Source organism: Thunnus thynnus, chromosome 4 (genome assembly GCF_963924715.1).
Source record: "Thunnus thynnus chromosome 4, fThuThy2.1, whole genome shotgun sequence".
Taxonomy (NCBI): Eukaryota; Metazoa; Chordata; class Actinopteri; order Scombriformes; family Scombridae; genus Thunnus; species Thunnus thynnus.
Genome location: NC_089520.1, coordinates 34,654,161 through 34,675,974, shown reverse-complemented (window position 1 = coordinate 34,675,974; position 21,814 = coordinate 34,654,161). Strand labels below are relative to the sequence as shown.

General features: G+C 40.6%; 1 protein-coding gene and 1 non-coding gene across 2 annotated transcripts; both read right to left on the bottom strand.

Moving 5' to 3' along the window:
* Window positions 1-739: 739 nt before the first annotated feature.
* LOC137182152 (casein kinase II subunit alpha) lies at window positions 740-16,737 on the bottom strand. The gene is made up of 13 exons (XM_067588459.1): window positions 16,579-16,737; window positions 10,528-10,830; window positions 10,320-10,431; window positions 10,129-10,230; window positions 7,485-7,535; window positions 7,144-7,203; window positions 6,766-6,849; window positions 6,402-6,512; window positions 5,210-5,311; window positions 4,831-4,931; window positions 3,623-3,771; window positions 2,813-2,902; window positions 740-2,221 (listed from the first exon to the last, which is right to left on the bottom strand). The coding sequence occupies exons 2-13, from the start codon at window positions 10,626-10,628 to the stop codon at window positions 2,103-2,105; spliced, it is 1,182 nt and encodes a 393-aa protein (XP_067444560.1). The 5' UTR covers window positions 10,629-10,830; window positions 16,579-16,737; the 3' UTR covers window positions 740-2,102.
* On the bottom strand, window positions 7,294-7,430 carry LOC137182322 (small nucleolar RNA SNORA57). Its single transcript, XR_010928323.1, has one exon. It is a non-coding gene; the product is annotated as a small nucleolar RNA SNORA57 (small nucleolar RNA).
* Window positions 16,738-21,814: the final 5,077 nt, after the last annotated feature.

The following is a 21,814-nucleotide window of genomic DNA, read 5'->3' as shown; positions in this document are numbered from 1 at the left end:
ATCATATTACAGGTCATGGTCACAAGGAGTACTGCTGTGAAAACAGTTGTATGAAGTAAAAGCTGATGATATCTCAGTTTGAGCTTGGAGGCAGCAAATTTATAACAGCCAGCCTGTGTTACAAACTGTGACGTGTGCATTTAGCAGGCAGGGAGGGTATGATGAAAAGATACTGGGAGGACAAAGTGTTTAATCCAGTGTTTCTGGAATACACCAGTAACAAGAGTCAAGATGTCTCTGCCTCTGCTGATACACTTTTTTTCTTGTGAATCCCAACTTTTTCAAAGAGCAATAATTAATTGCTGGAGTACTGAGTAATCCAATGTTGCTTCTTCACAAGACTGAGATGTGGTTGAAACGTTTTCATCAAACTATATAAAAGTTTTGTACATCTAGCTATAAAAATGTTCACTCTACTAAAAATAACTAATATTTTTGTCATAGCAAGAATAATACGTGCATGTACATCTTTTGGTTTTCAAATAGCAATGTAACTTCACTTTAGAAAAGCCATAATTTGCACATTGCAAGGTGTTGATGCAAGATAAGCAAGTGTGAGAAGAAGAGTGGTCTGTATGAAGATGACATAAAGCAGTCAGATGTACCTGATAAATAAAACACGTGTTTATTTACACAAATATTTTCAAATACTAGTCTTCTACATAAGGACATAAAAATATATACAGTGATGTAGGGACTCAAACTGCTCCGTTCTCAGGTCAATGTATACATGTTCTGATTTATTTGCATTTTCAGGTTTTGAAATGAAAAAAAAAAAAAAAAAAAAAAAAGATGCATATGTACAGCAGGGTCTAAAACTTACACTTTCAAACTCTGGCACTAAAACACTGGGGAATATTCTACCCTTCAAGTGCTATTCAACATTATAACTTCAAAACTTCCCTCAACATGTTGGTGAAAGCCAATAATCTGGATTACTCGTCACAAAGCTTACCCATGTCACTACACTTCACGGAACTGAACTTTCCTCCAAAACTAACAGCACTTCAGTCACCTGCAGAGAATTATTATATCACGTGATCGTATTCACTAGAACCCACATTGTCAACCTGCGTTACAGCAGCTCCATGAGTAACTCCCGTTAAAACAAAACTCGGTTTGGTCAGTCTCTTCTTCCAACCGACTGAGTAAACTTTGGTTATGTCTTGAAGTAATTCAAGAAAAGCCACTTGAAGTAATTCAAGGAACTGGAAAGCAGCACGTTTGAGAAACCATGTCTTTGAGAACCTGAATGAACCTTACCTGGCTTCTTAAGAGATTATAGTACAACACTAGAGTCGATCAAACCACTTGATGGTGAATGAACCTTATCCAGCAGTCCAGAACATTTCAGTACAAAACAAATAAATGGTAGGTGACGTGACGGGGGGGGGTCGCATATCAAAAGAAGACTGGTGATCTGGTTTGGTAAGAAAGGCAAGACAAAACTACTCAGGCAGAGAAAGTGTTGAAGTGTCATTGTGTTCACATACACCTGGAGCACAGAACAGCACCAAACACTTCCAAAATGCTGTGATCTGGAGGGTGTTTAGACTCAATCTGAGGGAAACTGATTTGTTTTTGACAATGCTGCAGTAGTAAACTATACAGGATCTGCTCCTTTTGGTCCTGATGGCCAACAGCTCTTTCTTTTGTCTTCTGCTGATGTACTTATTGACCAGTGCCTTCACAATCCAAACTAAAACACTAATTAGCCGTGCACACTCGCTCTCAGACTCGCCACACACAAACACGCACCCCTTTTGTATTCACTACGGCTTTTGTGGGAGAACGATAGGGAATACCTGTATATTTCAATTACACAGAACATTCATTTCAGATGTCAGGTTAACACGTTCATTCGAGGAGGAAAAGGAAAGAATGGAAAGAACAGAAAGAACATCTTTCTTTTCTTAGACAACGGCATCCTCCAGCCAGGAGGGTGGTGAGGCGCGGTCACACTGAGTTAGGTTGGATGTGGAGAGGGCTGGCAGAGTGGCACCTGTCTAGTTTCTCCCCCCCAGTGGTTGTGGTTGTGGGAGAGATTGGGGAGAGAGGGGGGCTGAGAGTGGATTTGGGTGGGGGTGGGGGTTGGGGGGGTGTCACTGCGGGGCACCAGCAGCAGCGGGCACCGGGGTGCTCAGGACATTGGTGGCAGCAGACAGGACTGGCGAGCCAGTGAGCGGGCCCAGGGCAGTGGAGGCTGGCAAGGCAGAGATACCTGGAGGAGTGGAGCCACACACGCTGTTAGACAACTAACACAAACCACATGTGCAAAGAGGAGGCAGTGAGCTTCATTATTCTCTAAAAGGAACATTTCATTTGAATTTTACAGCATGTTTTTGCATGACTGCTGAGCTCTGAGAATGAGGCTGAACTGTTTGTGAACCATGACAAACCAAGCTGTCAGAATTTGTCCACTGCATTGTGTAGGGGTGAAGTTCAATCAAGAGGCAGCACTGATACACATTTACAACAGACAATTTGGATTGCATCTCAATGCTGGCCTTTGTTCTCACTTCCAAACCAGTGGCTCAGATAATGTGGTTGAACTGTAGAGATACCTAAAACCTGTCTGATCACTCGTGCGTGTACTGTTTTACAGCTCTGCTCCAAGATCTCAGAAAGCTGCTGAGAAAATGATGTCATAGGTAGTAGTAATAACAATAGTGATAAAATCCTTTGTGCACCATTTGCAGCAACAGAGACATACTGGATTAAAAGTGATCTTGCCATAAATGTTTTATTTAGAACGTGGGTCAGTAGAATGACTTTATGGTATGACTGTGAATGCGTGCGTGCATGTTCTCACCAGTGATCATGCTGGCTGTGCTAACAGCTGTGTTCCCACTGGGCAGGTTAGCTGAACCGGCCACACGAGACTGATCCTTCACGATGGGAACTGTAGGAGCAACAAAAATACATACACTAAATTCTCATGTAAAAGCTGACATTCACATAGTGGAAGTCTCAAATAATAGCTGGGGGCAGGGCCAGTATGAGTAAAGACATGCTGGGTTAAAAAAAAATCCAACTAAGGGGCTGGAATCACCTTCTGCAACAGCTCACATGGTAAAAACATATAAAAACACTAGTTCCATCAGTACACCAACAGTCATGTTATACTCACTCTGCTCTCTCACTTCCCCTTCTTAAAACACTTGTTTCATCCACCTATTCATTACAGTTTTTCCACATTTCCATTTTTCCCCAATCGATGTTCCATCAATAAAACAGAATACTTCCTGTAGATTTTCCACATTAAAAACCTACCGGTAACGGGCAGGATGGAAGACTTTTAATGTGAAAGATCTGCTAGAAGTGAGTTGCCTTCACAGCAGCTTTACATCAGTCAGGAAAAAACAGAAAAGTGAAAGGAATGGAATTAACGGGTGAATGAAAACCATATTTCTATTAGAGAAGAGAAAGTGAGAACAGCAGAGTAACTGTTTCATTAATGGAATTAAGTGCTGTGGAACAACAACAGGGCAACATGGAGGTTGTGACTTTACATTAAATGGTGAACAGGGGAAATGAGTAATAAAAGCCTGTCTCTAGCATAAGCCTGTTCCAAATAAAGGCCCGGCTCTCTTCTGATTTTATTCTGTCTGTGAGGGCTTACAGAAGTAAGGGTGATCCATGGCCTCGCGGGCAGTCAGCCGGGCCTGGTGATCATAGCGCAGCAGCTTGTCCAGGAAATCCAGAGCCTCGGGGCTGACCAGGTGCTGGTTCTCACTGTGGACGAAGCGCTCCCACCTCTTACGAGAATGCCTGCAGGAAAATAACACAACGCTCAGCTCTGACATCGACTGACACTACTGTGATGATCACAACTAGAGCTGCATCAATTAGTCAATCCACAGAAAATCAAACAACTATTTTGATAATTAATGAATCGTTTCAATAATCTTTCAAGTAAAAATGCTAAACGTTTGATGGTTCCAGGTTTTCAAATGTAAGAATTTGCTGCTTTTCTTTCATAAGAGTAAACTGAATATCTTTTTTGTCTGACTGTTGGGTCAGACAAAAAGACATTTCAAGAGGTAACCTTGGGCTTTGAGAAATTGTGATGTTTTCCTGCTTCATAGAGAAAACAATTAATTGAGAAAATGATAATTAGTTGCAGCCCTAATCATGACCACAGAGCAGCATGTGATAAACATAATGATGCTCTGACCTACTAGTGCAGCGCCTATTGCTTGGCCTCTAGGTGCTGCTTCAACGCATAGAAAAATGAGTACTGTTGGTGTGAGGTGTGAATGAGTGTACACACCAATGACATGAAAGAAACACAGATGTTAGAAATAATAAGTACTCTAATAGTAAATAAATGTATGAGGGCTGCATTTAAAAATAAAATACATAACAGAGCTTTTGATAAAAATGTGCATCCTAAAATAAAGTGGATCGATCATATTGGATTGTATTGTTTATTTTCTGTGCCGCCTTCAGTTCAGATTTGAGTTTGTATGTTTGCTCAAAAGATTTGTGCTTTGCATGTAAAACATTATGATGTTGCTGTTTCTGTATAGAAACAATTGAGATCTGTTAAATGACTTCTTTTAATATCTTAAACATTTCTCATCCAAACAAATTCACAGTCGACACTGCACGTCCTTGGGTCCCCAGCAATACACCCACCGAGTGTAAAGTACATTGGATGATTCGTTCTCGAGATATGCAAAGGACATATATACTGACAGAGAGTCCTTACTTTATAGTTAGAGTTTAGATTCAGTGTTAATAGTGGTTAGTTCTTCTTTTCAAACGTAAGTGCTAAAGAAACCACAAAAGCGTAAGACAGCAGCCGATTTCGGTAGCAGCTCTCACCTTCCCAGAATGTCGTTGAAGCGAGGTTCCAGCTCAATGTTGTATTTGTCGATGTAGTCATAGAGGTCTTCTGTCCCCAAAACCTTGGCTATTCTCACCAACTACAGGAGAAAAAAACCAGGAACAGTTTGTCAGCTGTGTTGTGTGCAGTTTAAACAATATGGACTCAAGAGTCATGGGATAAAAATGGCCTTGAAGGAAAACAAGTCATAGCTTTTTGTTAATGTAGATGCTTGTCACAGTCACAGCCTTCCAACGAAGAGACGTGTGTGTGTAGCTGTGACTGTAAAGCTGCTGACGAAAGTCCATCCGTCAGCTATCAGCTGTTTGAACAGTGGCCACTAGGGAAATGTTATCCTGCCAACCCTGCTTTGTTTACCTGGTCATAGTTGTCATGGCCATGGAAGAAGGGCTCCTTCCTGAAGATCATGCTTGCCAGCATACAGCCCAAGCTCCACATGTCAAGACTGTAGTCATACATCTGAAACACACAGTCAAAGTCTCAAAGGGAGCACAGACAGGATGGGAGCATAATAATCTCATTATGAAATCTTAAAATCAAATCATAAAGCTTAGTAGGGTTGCCGTGGTGGTCGATGTTACACGGTGTTGGGAGCTACACCGATTACATTACTTGTCCACCGCCAATACCATAGTTTTACTTTTTTTCTATAGAAAAACCCATTTATTTCATTTTCGCGTATCAGCGCCCATGTTCATCAAATAAAAAAAAACTCCAATTTGTAAAGTATCAAGCGTTTTATCAATACTTAGTTGGACGACACTACACTTATAACCTGACAGAGTCTGCTCCGGGAGCGTCTGCAGCAGCAGCAGCAGCAGAGTCACAGCAAAAAGTAGCAGTGAGTGAGACGTCTGTTCTCCGTCCTGCTGCTGTAAACGCTAGCTGTTAGCGAGGAGCTGCCTTCAGGTCTCCCCGGGTGTCAGTGCTTGTTTTCAGCAGCAACTCTCCTGCTCTCTGGCTGCTTAGCCTGCTCTCGGTGCATCTTTCCGGATGGCAAGCGAGTTGCTCCGGTTCTGGTTCTAAGCGGCGGGCGTCCTCTGGCTCACCCCCGCGTCTGTGTGCACCACAGCCTGGCTGTACACCGAGGACGACCCGCTGGCAGCAGCCTGAAGCCTGCCGTCACTAACTCTTAAATAAGGAGAACATCTAAACCACAAATCTAACGTTGAAGATCAATGTAAGCGCTCTACAGATGAGCGTCATTGACGAATGTCTTTTTTTTTTTTTTAAATGTCCGGCGTAACCAGTAATACCAGTGTTGTCACGGTGGGAAAATTTCCTCACCATGGCAACCCTAAAGCTTAAGTCATATGGAGAACCAGGGGGACTGTTAAAAGTATAGTTAAAATAATTCAATGTTTTGAGATGTACCGACTGCATCACCCTACTCCCCTCTGAAACACTGAATCTGATAGGAGGGTCTGAGATTTGTGTATGATGGATAAATCAAGAGGAATGAAAAGCAAAGGGCTTTCCAGAAAGACTCTATTCACAAACTAGCAGCACTTCAAACATGCCAAATCCATCAAAAGCATAGCAGTCGTACCTGATAGTCCACCAGCAGCTCTGGTCCTTTAAAGTAGCGGGAGGCCACTCTGACGTTGTACTCCTGTCCTGGGTGGTAAAACTCTGCCAGACCCCAGTCAATAAGGCGTAACTACAGACAGAGACATTAAGCTGTTAGCAACCACAAATAGACCATGCATGTATTATTTCTGATTATATAATAAAATATATATAGACATTTACTTATTTGTCATGTTATTGTACGAATACGAGTCCAAGCATACAATGACGTAATAACAGCAATAATGATCCAACTTGAACTTTGAACTAGTTACATTTCATAATTCTAATATCTCCGGGTTAGGGTCAAGGTTGTGGATATGGTGATTGTGTTCTTCACTCACCTTGCGGTGTTCATGATCAATCATCACGTTATGAGGCTTCACATCTCTATGCATGATTCCCATGCTGTGGCAGTAGTCTAGAGCCTAAAAAAAAAAAAAGACAAGTGACCTTGTGATCCAATCCTCAAACTTTTTTCCACAATAATCCAAAACAGCAACAGATTACAAAAAGATTCTGCCTATCAGACAGCACACACAAACATGTTGATGGCCAAAACAGAGGCCTGTACCCAAGCATCTACACAAACCAAGAAACACAAGGACTTCTTTCAGAGGCATAAACCGTTGTGTTTAAGGACTAAATGCTCCAGCACCCTCAGGACGAGTAGAGGTTATAGGTTATGAGCTGAGAGGCATGTGTGAGACAGATGAACTCACCTTGAGGATCTCGTACATGTAGAATCGGATGTCATAGTCTGTCAGGGTCTGGTACAGTTGCTGGAGACCAAAACAAAGTCATTAATATGTTAATGTCCTACATTAAACAGACAGCACACGTTCATGGAGCAGTCACACATCAACCAGAGGGGATGTGCCAGTGATTGAGGATAGAACCAGAAGACGGTTGACTTTCTGGCACCGAAGACATAGCACTGGACTTTCATATTCCTCCATCACATACACACACGTGTACGGGAAAACAGCGAGTATGCCAAGAAAGGAGGTTTTCATAATCTGACATGACATTTTATAGAGTAAATAAAAAGTTCCGTTCATACCTTGAAGTCTGTGTTGTTAACATGTTCAAAGACCAAGGCGGGTGTCCGAGACTGAAAAAGACAAAAGTTTTGTATTTATTTTGCTGCTGTATCAACCTACAATACTAAGACCCAGTCAAACAGCAACACTGGCATAAGCTATGTCACTAATGCAAAGTCCATACTAACTAACCAGGCAGCCACACTGTGAGCAACACTTAAGGCAAAGTCCCCACATGTCCATTCATTTCCTGTAGAGATGAGTGAGCGTGGAAACTCTGCCTTGATCTGTGGACGGTCAACGAGCCACAGCTGTCAACAGCCACTCAAATTTCAACAATTCCACTTTCTCTTCTCTTCATCTCAAGCCTGCCAGCTTCACCACTGATGTGGTAGCATTCAGAGCTTCTATACTTGCTGCAGGGCTACAACTAATGATCATTTTTTTATTATCGATTAATCTGCTGATTAATCATTTGGTTTATAAAATGCCAGAAAACAGTGAAAAATTACAGTCACAGTTTCCTAAAGCCCATGGTGATGTCACCAAATTGCCTGTTTTGTTCAACCAACAGTCCAGTATCAAAACATGTTGAATTTACCATCACATTAGACTAAGACTGGTAGTAAATCTTTAAAAAAAAAAAATCACAGGCTGCAGATGGGGAATGTTTGGCTTTTTTTTCTCCTTCCTTTTCTTAAAAAAAAAAAAAAAAAAAAAAAAAAACATAACATTTTGTAAAAACAATTATTTTTCTGTATATTGACTAAATGATTAATTGATTAAGCTCTTACTAAAAAGGAATGGTTGCATCTATTGTTGGGTTGGTGTAAACATTAAGTCAATTTTTGTTTTTTCCCCTGCCATTAATTTCCATTTAATGCTCTATGATTAACACTGTCTAGCTAGCTACTTTATTTGAAACTTGTAAATAATAATCAACCCTTGAAAAATACTTGAATAGTCTGTTGAAAACTTCATTGCCGTCAATGATTCATGAGTCATGATCACTTGTTGCTTACAGTGTGAACCAAGGATGCAACTAATGATAATGTTCACTAATGATTAATCAATCGATTATATTTTAAGTTACTAGAGCCAAAATCATGTCTTAAAATTGCTTTGTTTCACTAAACATTAGAGACACTAGAAACAGAAGCTGTTTCTTAATTTTTTATTTTAGAAATAACTTAATTCATTTCTCAATTATCAGCTTGGTAAGCAATTAATTTGATATCAACATGATTGACTCATCATTTTTATCACTAATTTAAACTCCTGATAAGGGATGCTTACTAACACAACAGGGCTCTCCCCCGGATTGGGATGCACCGATTCCGAGAGTGATATTAAATATGGGCCCAATACTGACTCAAATAGTTCAATCAGGTATTGTAAAAATGGGGCCGATCTATTCAATTCAAGTCTATGTTTATGTCTATGTGTGTGCACTACATCACGCATCAGCAGCGCGCTGGTAGACCTGGCCATTTTGCTTGAAGGAAAAAGGAGGGAGCTAACAAAAATCGTGTTTTACAAAGTTAGGAGTTAGGAAAGCATTGTTTAAGTCAAGCCTGATGTTACCTTACATCCTGTCCTAACAGCAAGCGAGCATCCGACTATCGTGTCTCATCACGTAACATCGGATGCTCTCTGTCCACACTGATCCCATTAAATATGCACTACTACGTCCAAGTGGGTAGTTCCAGGTCTGAAAAGTGAAGCCAATGTGGAAGTGCCTAAAACCTGCCTTAGCCATCGCTAAGGCTAAGCCTTAGCTCACAAACTGGGGCTCAGTGCTCCGGTTGGATCCTCATGGAGAGCTGGGACTAACGTTAGCTGAGTGGCTAAAGTTAAGTCAGGTTAAAATGGGAAGAAGCAGCGGGTCTGACAAAACAGTCCGTCGAGGGAAGCGGCGGCGGAGAGGGAAAAATATCGGCCTCTCATAATCGGCAGAATTCGCTGATACCAATGTTTCATTTTAGAGCTTTTATCGGCCAATACCGATGACATGCCGATAATATCATGCATCCCTACCTGGAATGATTGAAAAACAATTTTTGTCCAGCAAATCTGTAATGCTACCCAGCCTGGTAACTCAGGAGCTGCTGCTGGTTCAGAGGACAGTGATGCTGTTGATGAGGTCGGAGTCAGTGTGGACTGAATGTGTGGACGCATCACTCTTGTTTATGGTGTGGATTCCTGGTAATTGTCATTATGAACAATGAAGGAAAAACGCCACACTGAATGTGTGAATGGATTTCTGCATTGTTTTTGTTTTTCAATGATTATGATGGCACTGCCATGTTATTATAATGGCACAGCACTGTTGTTCCATTCTTTAGAGAGAGCCCTGACACAAAATAGGAATACAAGACTGTATAGCTTTCTAGAAGCATCTATTTAACTTAAAGCCATAGCTGGCTGAGTACTTACAGACACATATTTCCCAAGCCCAAGAGAAACCGATAAGCTTACGCAGGTGGTGGGCTCACCACGCTAATGATACAGTAATGAGATTTCAGAACCCCAACGCACACTTGTGTGAAATGTAAATCATGTCAGCATGAAAACACAATTTCTACACAATCTATAATTTAAACATGGTCTCTGTTGTACTCACAAAGACTCAAGTACTCTTGCACATCAATATACTATACTTACTACAGGGTCTTTCACAATATCGATGAGGGAGATGATGTTAGGACCTCCACGTAGATTCTCCAAAATCTTGATCTCACGCTTGATTTTCTTTTTCTTCACGGGCTGATGGGAAAGGGATGAGATCAGAGTTAGTCAGATGGGACTGAAGCTAGAATGACATAAAGTAGGCCTGTGCCACTGTGAAGATTTACCTTCAGTATCTTCACCACCACCTTCTCATTATTGGTGATGTTGATAGCCTCAAAGACTTCACTGTACTTGCCACGGCCCAGCTTCCGCACCAACTGAAAATCATCCTGGTTTCTGTGAAGGCAAAGTGACAACCAAACATCAGCTGGGTTGCAGAGCTAAAAAAGCAACATGCTGCAAATGTTGTACGAGGGTCAACAAGGTATTTACCCCCATTCCACCACGTGGGACTCATAGTCCCAGTACTCCCTTGGCCGGTGAGTGTTGACCTCGGTGTACACTCGGGCCCGGCTCGGCACGGGTCCTGACATGTCCGACAGCTTGGCAGAGATGGTGGGGAGACCTTACTGCAGCAGAGGGCGGTTGGAATATGGGGAGGATGGGTGGGAAGGAGGGAGGAAGAGGAGGGAAGGTAGGGGGTGAGGGAGTTGATCCCAACAGGGCAAGGGGTTTGGGGGGGGGGGACTTAATCTGAGGATGGGGGGAGGGGCCACCAGGGGCACGGTGGGATAGCTAAAAAAAAAAAAAAAGAAAGAAAGAAAAACTGGTGTGAGAGAAGGTGAAAGATTACACAAATCTGATCCCTGGTTTATACATGTTGCAGTGGCTACATAACAGGTGGAGGTGGAGGGCTATACTGCAGCTTACAATATTTATATTGTGTGACATCTTAAGGCTTCAATTTATAATATGAAATGAAGAACAGCCACAAATCCTCACACTTGAGAAACTGAGCCAGCAAAATGTCCCTTGAAAAATGATAAAATAATCCAATCATATTTTCTGCTGATTAATTGTTTAATAGCCTTGTAGTTTCCGCACTGATCTACTCCACAATTTCTGCTGGTAAAGACAATACTGAGCGGGCTGTTGAAAGGCTAGCTAAAGCTAACAAACTCTCTAATTGCAACTATTTTTAGCTTATACAGTCAAACAATGTTAGCATGAATGCTTTAAATATAGCATGAGTGACCCTGAGACACTAAAGTATCTTAAGTTCTTGTTTATAGGGGAGGGTAAGAAGAGATCAGTAGGTGGATTGCTGGACAATCCACAGCTCTGTGGCACTGTACCAAACTGCCACGTTGAAGGGGGAGCTGCACCTGTGGGTAAGGCTCACAATCTGCGCTCAGACCGAAAACAGCCCTGCGTTAAAAAAACGCAAGAGGCTGTGTTGCTTCAGTTACCAGTGAGACATGAAATATGATCCAAACAGAATTTTACAACTCTGGAAAATTATCACAGTGGCAGTCATTTTATTTACAAAGTTAGAGCTATCCACTAGGAATGTGCGCTTACATGTATTTGACTGACCAGTGCGACGCCTTGCTGGACAACATTGCGTTGCAGTCTATCAAAGGTGGAGCCAGGTTCAACTCTTTTGTGTGACACAAATGAGGCCACTCCATTGACACAGTGGGGGTCCTGATGCGACGACTCAAAAAAAAAAAAAAAACGCAGGGTCGCCTGGCAAAAAGTTTAACCTGGCTCAATGTTTGCAGGACTGAAAACTGACGTCACCCAGCAACACACTGCGTAGACCAAATACTTGCAAGTCATATTTTTGGTAGATTGCTTTCTAATGAGAATAGCATATTTGTACTGTTTACCTGCAATTGTTGAAATGAAAGATAAAAAAACGGCAGCTGTGATACTTTCATAGAATATTAAGTTCTTGTCTTTGTGCCTTTGTGTTTGGGCTATTATGGACCCAAATAAATATAATAAATAGATGGAATTAATTAGTACATGACAATGCCATTTAATACCAAGACAGGTACCAGTGCAGAGCTTACATCAAACTATAACAAAATCTCAGTGCAGACCCATAAATCAAAACAAATTAACTATTCCACATTAAATGATCCACAATTTACATTTGGGCTTGGGTTGAGCATAAAGCTTCAATTGATGATTATTTTTACTGATTAACCTTGATTACTTATTGATTAATTATGTCTACAGACGTCCTTGTTTTGTAAATTAGCAAAACTGTGCGTAATTCATTTTCTATCGAATGACTGGATCAAGAAGAGTGTTCATTTTACACAGTTTTAAACATCACCGTTGACTCTCAAACGTATTGATAGCCTGTTGAATTACTAGGGCAGGGAGGGATTACTGGTCTCATTCAAATAGCTAAATCCATTCTTTAACTGTCACACTGCTGACAGAACCATCAGAGCAACTTAACACTTTAAACCCTTCCCAACCAGGTCAAGTATCATGCAGTATCTGGTCTGCCTTATGACAAATACAAACTATACCATATTTACCCTGCATTACTAGGGATAACAAATTAATCAATTGTTATTGTCCTGACTGTCCCGGTATGTGAGGCAAGTTTCAGTGTGAAGTACTGCTGCTTGACAAATACAGGAATTTACGCTATAATGTTGGCAATATAGATCTTCAGTAGAATGCTGCTTCCTTTCATTTGTCTTATACACTGAATTATTTCACAAGCAGTTACATTAGCTTAAACAATAATCTGCAGCTTGGCTAACACGACTGAAATTTCACAAGACAATGCAGCACCACACTGAAGTTAGCTTCCAATTCAGGGTTAAGGGGAAAGCTGAGGAGAAAGTTAAAGGTGCAGTGTGTAGAATTTAGTAGCATCTAGCAAAACGGACTTCGCAGAAATGGAATATAACATTTTTAAGTATGCTTTAATTAGTGTATAATCACTTGAAAATAAGAATCGTTGTGTTTTCTTTAGCTTAGAATGAGCCCTTTATATGTAAATAGGGAGCAGGTCCCCTTCCACAGAACCCGCCATGTTGCATCGCCATGTTTCTACAGTAGCCCAGAATGGACAAACCAAACACTCGCTCTAGAGACAGCCTTTTGCATTTTTTGCAGCCATCGTAGGTTCTCCTACATGCTTGGAAGGGGAGGGGTATTCAGTTGGTTGCAATCTGCAACCTCACCACTAGATGTCACTAAATCTTACACACTGGTCCTTTAAGGGAAATATAAATAATGATATTTGGTGGCTTATTCTCCATTTTTTACCACTTACACTTATGAAAAAGAGTGTTAGACATAGTAGCAAAAGCCTTAACACTGTTTAAACCCACTTTCAGATTTGCGAAACCTTTATTTTGCTAACGAAAACTGGAAAAAAAGGGTGACTGATGTTTATCCATATTGATTCTGCCAATTGATTGCACTTCTTCTCGATTCCCAGTTTTGATTCCAATACGGTAAAAAAAAAAAGTGGTCAAATATTAAGATAACAAAAATATCTTTATTCTTTTAAGCATTTACTCTGACTTTTGTTTCATTAAAAAAAGCACATTCAAAGTCTTTAACTGAACATTCTGCTTTTGTTTTGAATAATTTCTGTCTCATCTTTCCCTCAATAACAGCGTGCTGTCACTGAAAAGGCCAATTCATGGACATGCACGCAGTTCCATTCACCCTTTTTTCTGAGGTCTGTGGACACAGACATGTCACATGTACGCAAAGGGAAACAGGGTTACAGCATGATAACTGTCTCACAAGCACTTTACACAGCATATAAACACAGCCTCTTGTATTGTTTTACACAGTGCTGTTTTCAGTCTGAACGCAGCTGAGGAGTTCCTTTATTGAGCTTTACAACAAGAAAAAGTTGGAAAAGAAAGCAACACCTTAATGACGACAGGAAGCAGTAACTAACATACATACACAGTGTGTCACTGCTTGGTAGCCCTGACTCTACTAGAGGTGCTAGCGAGGTGCTTTCACAGGCTGATGACACGCTCGGGCTAGGAGACCGACGCCGTGCTGCCTTAAATGTTTGATCAGATTTGATGTGTAACCTGATTTATGGCTAATTAGCTTCTCACATGCCTTGCACTTTGCCTTGTCGTTTTCTTTAATAAAGTGACGCCACATTTTAGAGCGTTTTACTGCGGTCAATCTTTCTCTCAGCACTGTCGTGATGTTAGCGACGCATGCTCGTATGTAAACAAACTGACACGCCGTTGCATTGATGCATGACGGAGACAGGTCCTGGAGTTTACAGTGAAACTCTATCAGGTTTAACCAATACATAAACACATTGTCATCTCACCCTACCCGAAGATAGATCATAGTGAGAAAATACCCTGACATCTGTGCCAATCACATCTATGTCAGTAGAAAATGGATGCCACAATGATAGCAACCAGTTACTCATTTAAAGTATTTATGGTGAATACTAAATAATATGCCATACGTATGCCTAGTTAATGTTCCATGACGTGGAGTTTTATATGATGAAATGTTACAATCTGCTAATAACTTAAACATGCCAAAAATAATGTAAGTACTATTTGGTTGGTTGGCTCTAAATTTCTGTTATTGATTAGTCAGACTGGCTATGGTCGATAGCCATGTTAGCTAAGGATAGCTCCAATTTTAGCTTTGGGTGCATTGTCAGGGATATATGAAATTACTGTTATTTCAAAAGAATCGCACATATCCAACAGAATGGACGGGAGAAACTTATACATTCCTTTATTTTCAGCGCTACGTTGTGCTATACTGTCAATAAAGACAGAAAAATATATAATTTTTACACATCAGGGGGTGGTACTCGTGTGACAGTTTGACAGTGACCTGCCATTAGGAAACAGTATGTGCCAGTAAAACACGAGCAGCATACCATTCTAGGGATTGGCATATGCAGGTGTTCTGTCAAAATGTGCTACCTATCGAGATGTGCTACTTCTGCGCATTTACATGACCCACAATGTTGGGCTCTGTTTCTGCTCCCATTAATCTATGCAACCTTGCTGTCAGGCATGCTATCCAGACATCAGCTGATGGTGAGCAATAAATACAGATATTTTAATAGAGTATTTCAACATGATCTCCATGTTCTCACAGTATACATGGAGTGAGTAGTGGTGTAATATGAAATGATTCCGTAGTGGGAGCATTACTTTATAGAGGATATCGGTCTGTCAAAATACGCTATGCGTGGAATCTTAAATCATGATATTATGATAGAATATCAAAATATGCTCCCCATATCATATACTTACAGTACACTTACCCCTGTTTGTAATCAAAATACAAATAAAGAGGTCATAATATTGTGACAGTTATACTTTTATGTGATATACACAACTGGAAACGTAAAACACATAAGGTAGCATTTTTCGATAGGTATCGATTCGCGCAACGGTAGCATAAATCGTCAGAACAACGGCATATGCAGCTGAACCACTAGTGGCAGACCATCAGCCACTTCTCGATCTCGGCGTCAAGTAGCAAGATTCGCCAGTTAAGTTACAACTCCATGTGGCTCTATGACTGTGTCATATAATGAAAAATTCGCTATATGCTAACTAGAGTTATACAGCCAGGTTAGCAGCTTCATAGCCATCTTGTATAATTTAACGTGAAGCTCCGCGCTACGTGCGCATTGTTTGCAGGTCATTGGGTCGCTTGCGCAGTCGCTGTTAACAGCTGACTCACACTGTAGCTAATTTAATTGATTCAATATAATTAGCTATAATAAGTCCTTCACACAACCGGGGATAATAGCAGAGCAGTTTGCTACTTAACATTATAGAGTGAAATCTTTGGCTAGCCAACGTTGGCTAACGTGATAACATGATGCCGTAAATAAGCGTAATTCAGCGGATCATACAGAGTGCTTCGTTGTCTTTCTCTTCCTTTTCTTTCTCTTCCGAAACGTCAGGGCGAAGTTATTCACAAGTCTCCGTTAACATTAATAACTCGATGATTTATTGCTTTTAATCCGCAGACACACCGTCATAAAACAACCTTTTCCGGATCGACCGGATTCATCCAGGTTGGCTAACAGCTAACTTAGCGAGACCATTCAGCACTAAATAAGATCAGATTATAACTTATACAAAACGCTCCAACAGTAATCTGTCACTGAGAAGCTCAGTGATGGGTGTATAAATTTAGTGGACCAGTGTGAGTGTAACGTTAAAACTTACTAAGTTAGTAAATTAGGTACAATTTATAGCTGTTTCCGTTATCAGATATTCCGTCGACAATTCGCTTAATAACTGAAGATTTACAAGGTGTTGACAAATAATTTTCAGGCAGTGGTTAACTATTTTAGCTGTAATTTAATGTAACGAAAGCCCCAGCGTCAATTAGCTGGAGCACCTGGCTGGAAGGCTGTCGGTGAGCAGGTGTTGCTAACTTCTCGGCCTGCTAAGCTAAGCTAACGTGGCTAACAGAAGCACCACAGAGACGATGAGTCGGTTTTATCAACAATAGCAACACGTTGGGTTACATATTTACCCCCTTTGATCAATTCGACGACCGAAATGCTTTCCAATACGCTCAGTTTGGTCAACCCAGCGGTCCTCGCCTCCCTCCGTCGCCGGTGTGTGATTTCTGCTGTATCAGAGACAATATGGCTGACCGCCGCCACCTCCTCCGTCCCCGAGTACTGCAACGGAGCCCGCGGAGGGACACGCTTCTGCAAGGTCGCGGACCAACCAAAAAAAGTGAGAACAAACTTGTCACTGTCACGTTTGTTTTGACTCTGTACTCACTTACTTTAGTACACTGAATGTCTTTTGTGGCCAAACAGCGACATATTCTTAACTGGCCAAGTCAAGCTCTAAAGCCTGAAGAGCAGTCTGAAGGCGAGAGGCCCCAAAACTCGCAACAAGTGAAGATAATACATTTTAATGATAATAACGTTACGTTTAATTAGTACCGCACTTTTCTTTCATAGTGAAACTCAAAGTACTACAGTATTAATAACATAGAACGTACAGCATAAAGAAAATAAGCATAATAGGAGTTAAGATGAAGAAGCCTACCTGAATACAAAGGTCTTTAAGCCTTTTTTTTTTTTTTTTTTTAAAAAAAGAGAAAAAAAAGAGACTAGGATCTATGCTGCCCAGATGGTTAGGAAGGCTGTTACAAGTGTGGACTGTATATAAAGTGTATGAGATGCCTGCAGACCTCCAAGTGACTACAGAGGAAACATATCCAGTTACTTTACTTTGTTCTAAAATTGGGATACTATTAAAAAAAAATCCTGCAGTGATCAGCTGAGAATCACTTCTTTCATCTCAAAGTCACTGTTTCAATTAAAATACAACATGCTGGAGTGCAGAAACGATCACAGAAATGTGTCACTGTCCTAATGCTTTATGACTGCACTGTACCACAAAACAAGCAGCAACCACCACTATTGAACACTGAAGCCAGTGTTGGAGGGGAATTGAAGTGAACAGGAAAATTTGCAACCTCTCTCTGGGAATATAATGTCAATAGTTGTTCCATAGAATATTCGGCTCTCAGTAGCTCTTTTCATTTCTACATTTCTCCCCTCACAGTCAATATTACTAATTAATAAGTGAACATTTGAAAAACAGAAACCTTCACTTAAAAACTGAACTGACAGAGGTATACCAGGGGTGTGTTCCTCTTGATTGACAGGTATGTCAGGCTATCTCTCTCAGCTGTGGTGGTTACCACTTGTTCTTCTGGAAAGTTAAGGATGACATCACATCATAGACATCACACTGTATGTGCCTAGTTTTTACAGTCGATTGTGTAGGATGTTCTTCATGTCAAAACAGTAACTGGAGCCTTGGTAGGAGGGTCAGGACCCAGGTAAGTTGCCATAAGGTAATGTATGTAACACACCGTTAGGCAGGTTTTGGTCCATAGTTCAGAAAACACAGATTCAAAAAAATCAAAATCAAAAGACCCTTTAAATAAATGGTTTTATGTTGAGCAAACTCAGGGAAATGATACACTTTGTTACTGACTGGCACAAGGGATGGCTACATCATTCATAGGTGAGTGCATATTTACTGTTATAATAGTTTAACAAATCAAAATTGAGAATCAATATTTAGCTTTTTTTTTTTTTTTTTTTTTTAAAAAAAGAAATGTAAGTAATAAATCGGATGGAATCCCGGCTATGTCCAAAAGGGGGCGACTCTAACATTCAAAAACCATGCACACTGTACTACTCATGTCTGCTCATCTTTCACACTGTACTAGAACACATCATCTTACAACACTGCAACAAAAAGGGAGAATATTTGTAAGAGGTGATCAGGCTTTGCCATCAGGTTTCTAAGACTTGTTAGACCTGCTTTAGGAGTTCAGTGTTCATGATCTTACTTAATTTATAGACTTACTTTGACATCATGATGTTTTATTGTCATTTACTTCCCTTGTACATTTCCATAGATTTTCATTGTCTCATCTGACTTGCTCTTGTTCATCAGTTTCATGTTTTTTCTCTTTTAAGAAGTACCTTGTAATCGTATTTTTAAAAATTCTAAACAAATACCATGACTTCTGTACTACGACTGTTATGAGATGTTTTTGTAGTTTTTGTCATCATTATTATTATTAAATATGCACATACATAGATAACTATGCACATGCAGTATATGACCACATGTAGCCAAAATAAGGCTTTTTCTTTGAATAAAAAAGTATTTCCTCTTGCAGTATAAAACACCAGGGTGTATTCAAGGCTGGATTAATAACTGAGAAATGTGAGCAACTGCCTTAGAGCACCAGACCCCCAGGGGCTCAAAAAGCCCCACATTACATTTTTTGTCAGTTGGTTTATATAAATTAATTAACTGCTAATTAGTTTAAAAAAAAACATAAAAGTACAGTATGAACTAAGGTCCGGCATTAGTACATAATCTTGTGGCACTGTTTTGTAGAGGGGCCCTGTGTCAAATCTAGTTTTAAGATTTGAATTGTTGCAACTTTTATTGTGCTCACATGGTCCTTATTCCTAAATGATGTTATTTTATTTTTTACATTGCCCTTCCCCCTAGGAAGCGACAGGGTATTCCCACAGTGCACAGGGGGAGCGAGGGGGTCAAAAGGGGCCCATCAACAAATTTTTGCCCTTGGCTATCCCTACAGGTTAATCCGGCCATTGGTGTATAAATGTTTATAAAAACAGTAATTCCTCTCCCTTTTGTGCCAGTAACCATTAAGCCATAATCAGATGAGTGGCATGTAGGAAATGGCACGAGTCTCATTTTGGCATTGCTCAACGAGAAACAAAGTTCAGATGTCACTGTGGTGTTGTGTTTAGAGCGAGAGCCGTCACACTCATTCTTCTTCACCACGCAGCAGGCAGGTCGAAGAGGTTGTTGGGGGCAGCAGGTTTCTGTCAGCGAGACTATTCATTGTGCTCTTTGGGGCCTTGATTGAGGATATCCTCTAAACAATTGCTCTGGGTGCTGAAACTGGTTCAAAGTTTTCAGGCGTATATTCTTCCTCCCATCCATCTCCTAGTTACAGAAGGCTCCCAGCAGTGAACAATTGCATTTATTGGCCCCAAGATCATTTTTCATGTCTTGTTAAAATTCAGATCCACAAACTTCCTTACTCAAGGGAGTTTTTCCAATGCAGTGTCACAACTAAATTAATATATGTTGCTTTGTGTGGGGGGTTTTTGACAGAGGGGACAGCTATCGCCTAAAAATCTCTGCCAGATACAGGCTACCTGATTACTTGCAGTAAAGTCTAGGGTTGAAGGGAAGTGCACAGAGCAGTTTAATTATATGTTGGGGAAAAACACTGGATGTGGAATGTATTTGCCCTTTTCAGAACCAGCTTTATTGTTTGTAAAAGGGATTCAATTTGGTAGGTTGCTCATACAGCATGTGTGGAATGATATTAAAAGAATGTCAAAATAGGGAGCAGGTTTCGTTCAAAAGTAAAGTATGTCACTATGGCAAAGAAAAAATGGAGTTTCACACCCAAGAAAGCTTGGGATGATGGACATCGGCATGCTGCGGAAGTCTGCCTCTTTCCTCCTTCAGAGCAGTCTGTGCACACATAGTGTTGTATTATTTTAACAGGGGGAGAAATCGGGCCTCAGATTAGTCACCTTTCACCTCTTCATTAAGGACCACCGCCCTAAGACCGAGGCAGAGCGCAGGAGCAGGAGCCAAGGAGAGAGCAATCAGAGCCCTGCCCTGGTGGACTGATATTGTCTGTACTAATGTCTCAGGTCATTCCACCACTTCCTCCCACTGCATGTTGGGAGGGAAACAATAGTCCCGAGAGTGTCCGCTGCAGAGAGGAGAGTGTGTCAACACCATCGCCCATACAGAACACACGCCCACACACACTCATCTGCACTGTTAGACCGATATGTCTGTGTGGCGATACTGGCCTTTGATTTGAGTGTATCAGCAGGAAGGGTCCTTCACTTATGATATATGATAATGGACATTCCTCACTGACTGCAACTCGTAATGAAATGTTGCTTATTTTCCATATTATAAAGGTATTTTGTTGCTTTCAACTGCATCTGGACAAGTGTCAGCACATGATCTAAACGTTTTTAAATTTCACTGTGACTATAGGCTCATCTGAACTTGAACCCTTGTTCAACTATGACCTTGTTAAACTATGACTACGATGACATCTGCAGTTGCACCTGGAATTTTGCATAACACACTTTGGGCCCAGGGTGCGATCACCATAGTTCGATGCTGAGTTCAATGCTGAAGGTTCAAATCTGTCTTAAAACAGGTCTGGTGACCATGTGAACATTGAAAAGCGTGTTTTTTGCTTACTGTACTCATTCTTCCTGTTTGTATTGGCTGTGAAGAAATCAATTCCTAATGCGCTCCCAATGTCAGAGATGAGGGTCAAAATCCACAGTCGTCATTTGCTGCAAAAATATATTCCAAAGTTTGTCCAAAGTTAATATGAGGCTTCAGTAGAGTTATTTTGTATTACTACCCCTCCTCTGCAGCTCAACAGAGAAACATTGTCAGGGGAAACACTTGAACTAACAAGACTCTAACATTCGAAGATACTCACTTCATTTGCTGAAGCCTCATATTAACTTCAGATTATGTTTTTCATGGAACAAGGCAAGGCAAGTTTATTTGTATAGCACATTTCAACAACAAGGCAATTCAAAGTTCTTTACATAAAATATAAAAGGCAGACAGAATGTAAAAGCAACAAAAGGCAACATAAAAATACATTTAAATACAATTACAAAGTGTTAAATTGGAAATAAAAATAAACTAAAATAGAAAAAGACAGATAAAACGGGGGAGTAAAAGTTACAGTGCAGTGTAAGATATTAATGAAAAGCCTCAAGTCTGATGTAATAAAAGGCAGCAGCAAACAGAAAAGTCTTCAGCTATGCTTTAAAAGAACTGAGAGTTGCAGCAGACCTGCAGTTTTCTGGGAGTTTGTCCCAGATATGTGGAGCATAAAAACTGAATGCTGCTTATCCATATTTAGTTTTTACTCTGGGGACAGAAAGCAGACCTGTCCCAGACAACCTGAGAGGTCTAGATGGTCCATAATGTAGCAGAGATGTATTTTGGTCCTAAACCATTCAGTGCTTTATAAACCAACAGTAGTATTTTAAAATCAGTTCTTTGACAGACAGGAAGCCAGCATAAAGATCTGAGAACTGGAGTGTTATGATCCACTTCCTTGGTCTTAGTGAGGACTCAAGTAGCAGCGTTCTGAATCAGCTGCAGCTGTCTGATCGATTTTT

Bases quoted from the DNA above. Each gene is read 5' to 3' on its own strand.
- LOC137182152 (XM_067588459.1), bottom strand. From the start codon at position 10,628: ATGTCAGGACCCGTGCCGAGCCGGGCCCGAGTGTACACCGAGGTCAAC. The intron at 7,204-7,484 runs GTATGAACGGAA...TTTGGTCTCCAG, and splicing joins TTAACAACACAGACTTCAAG to CAACTGTACCAGACCCTGAC. The intron at 2,222-2,812 runs GTGAGAACATGC...CCACTCCTCCAG, and splicing joins CACAGCCAGCATGATCACTG to GTATCTCTGCCTTGCCAGCC.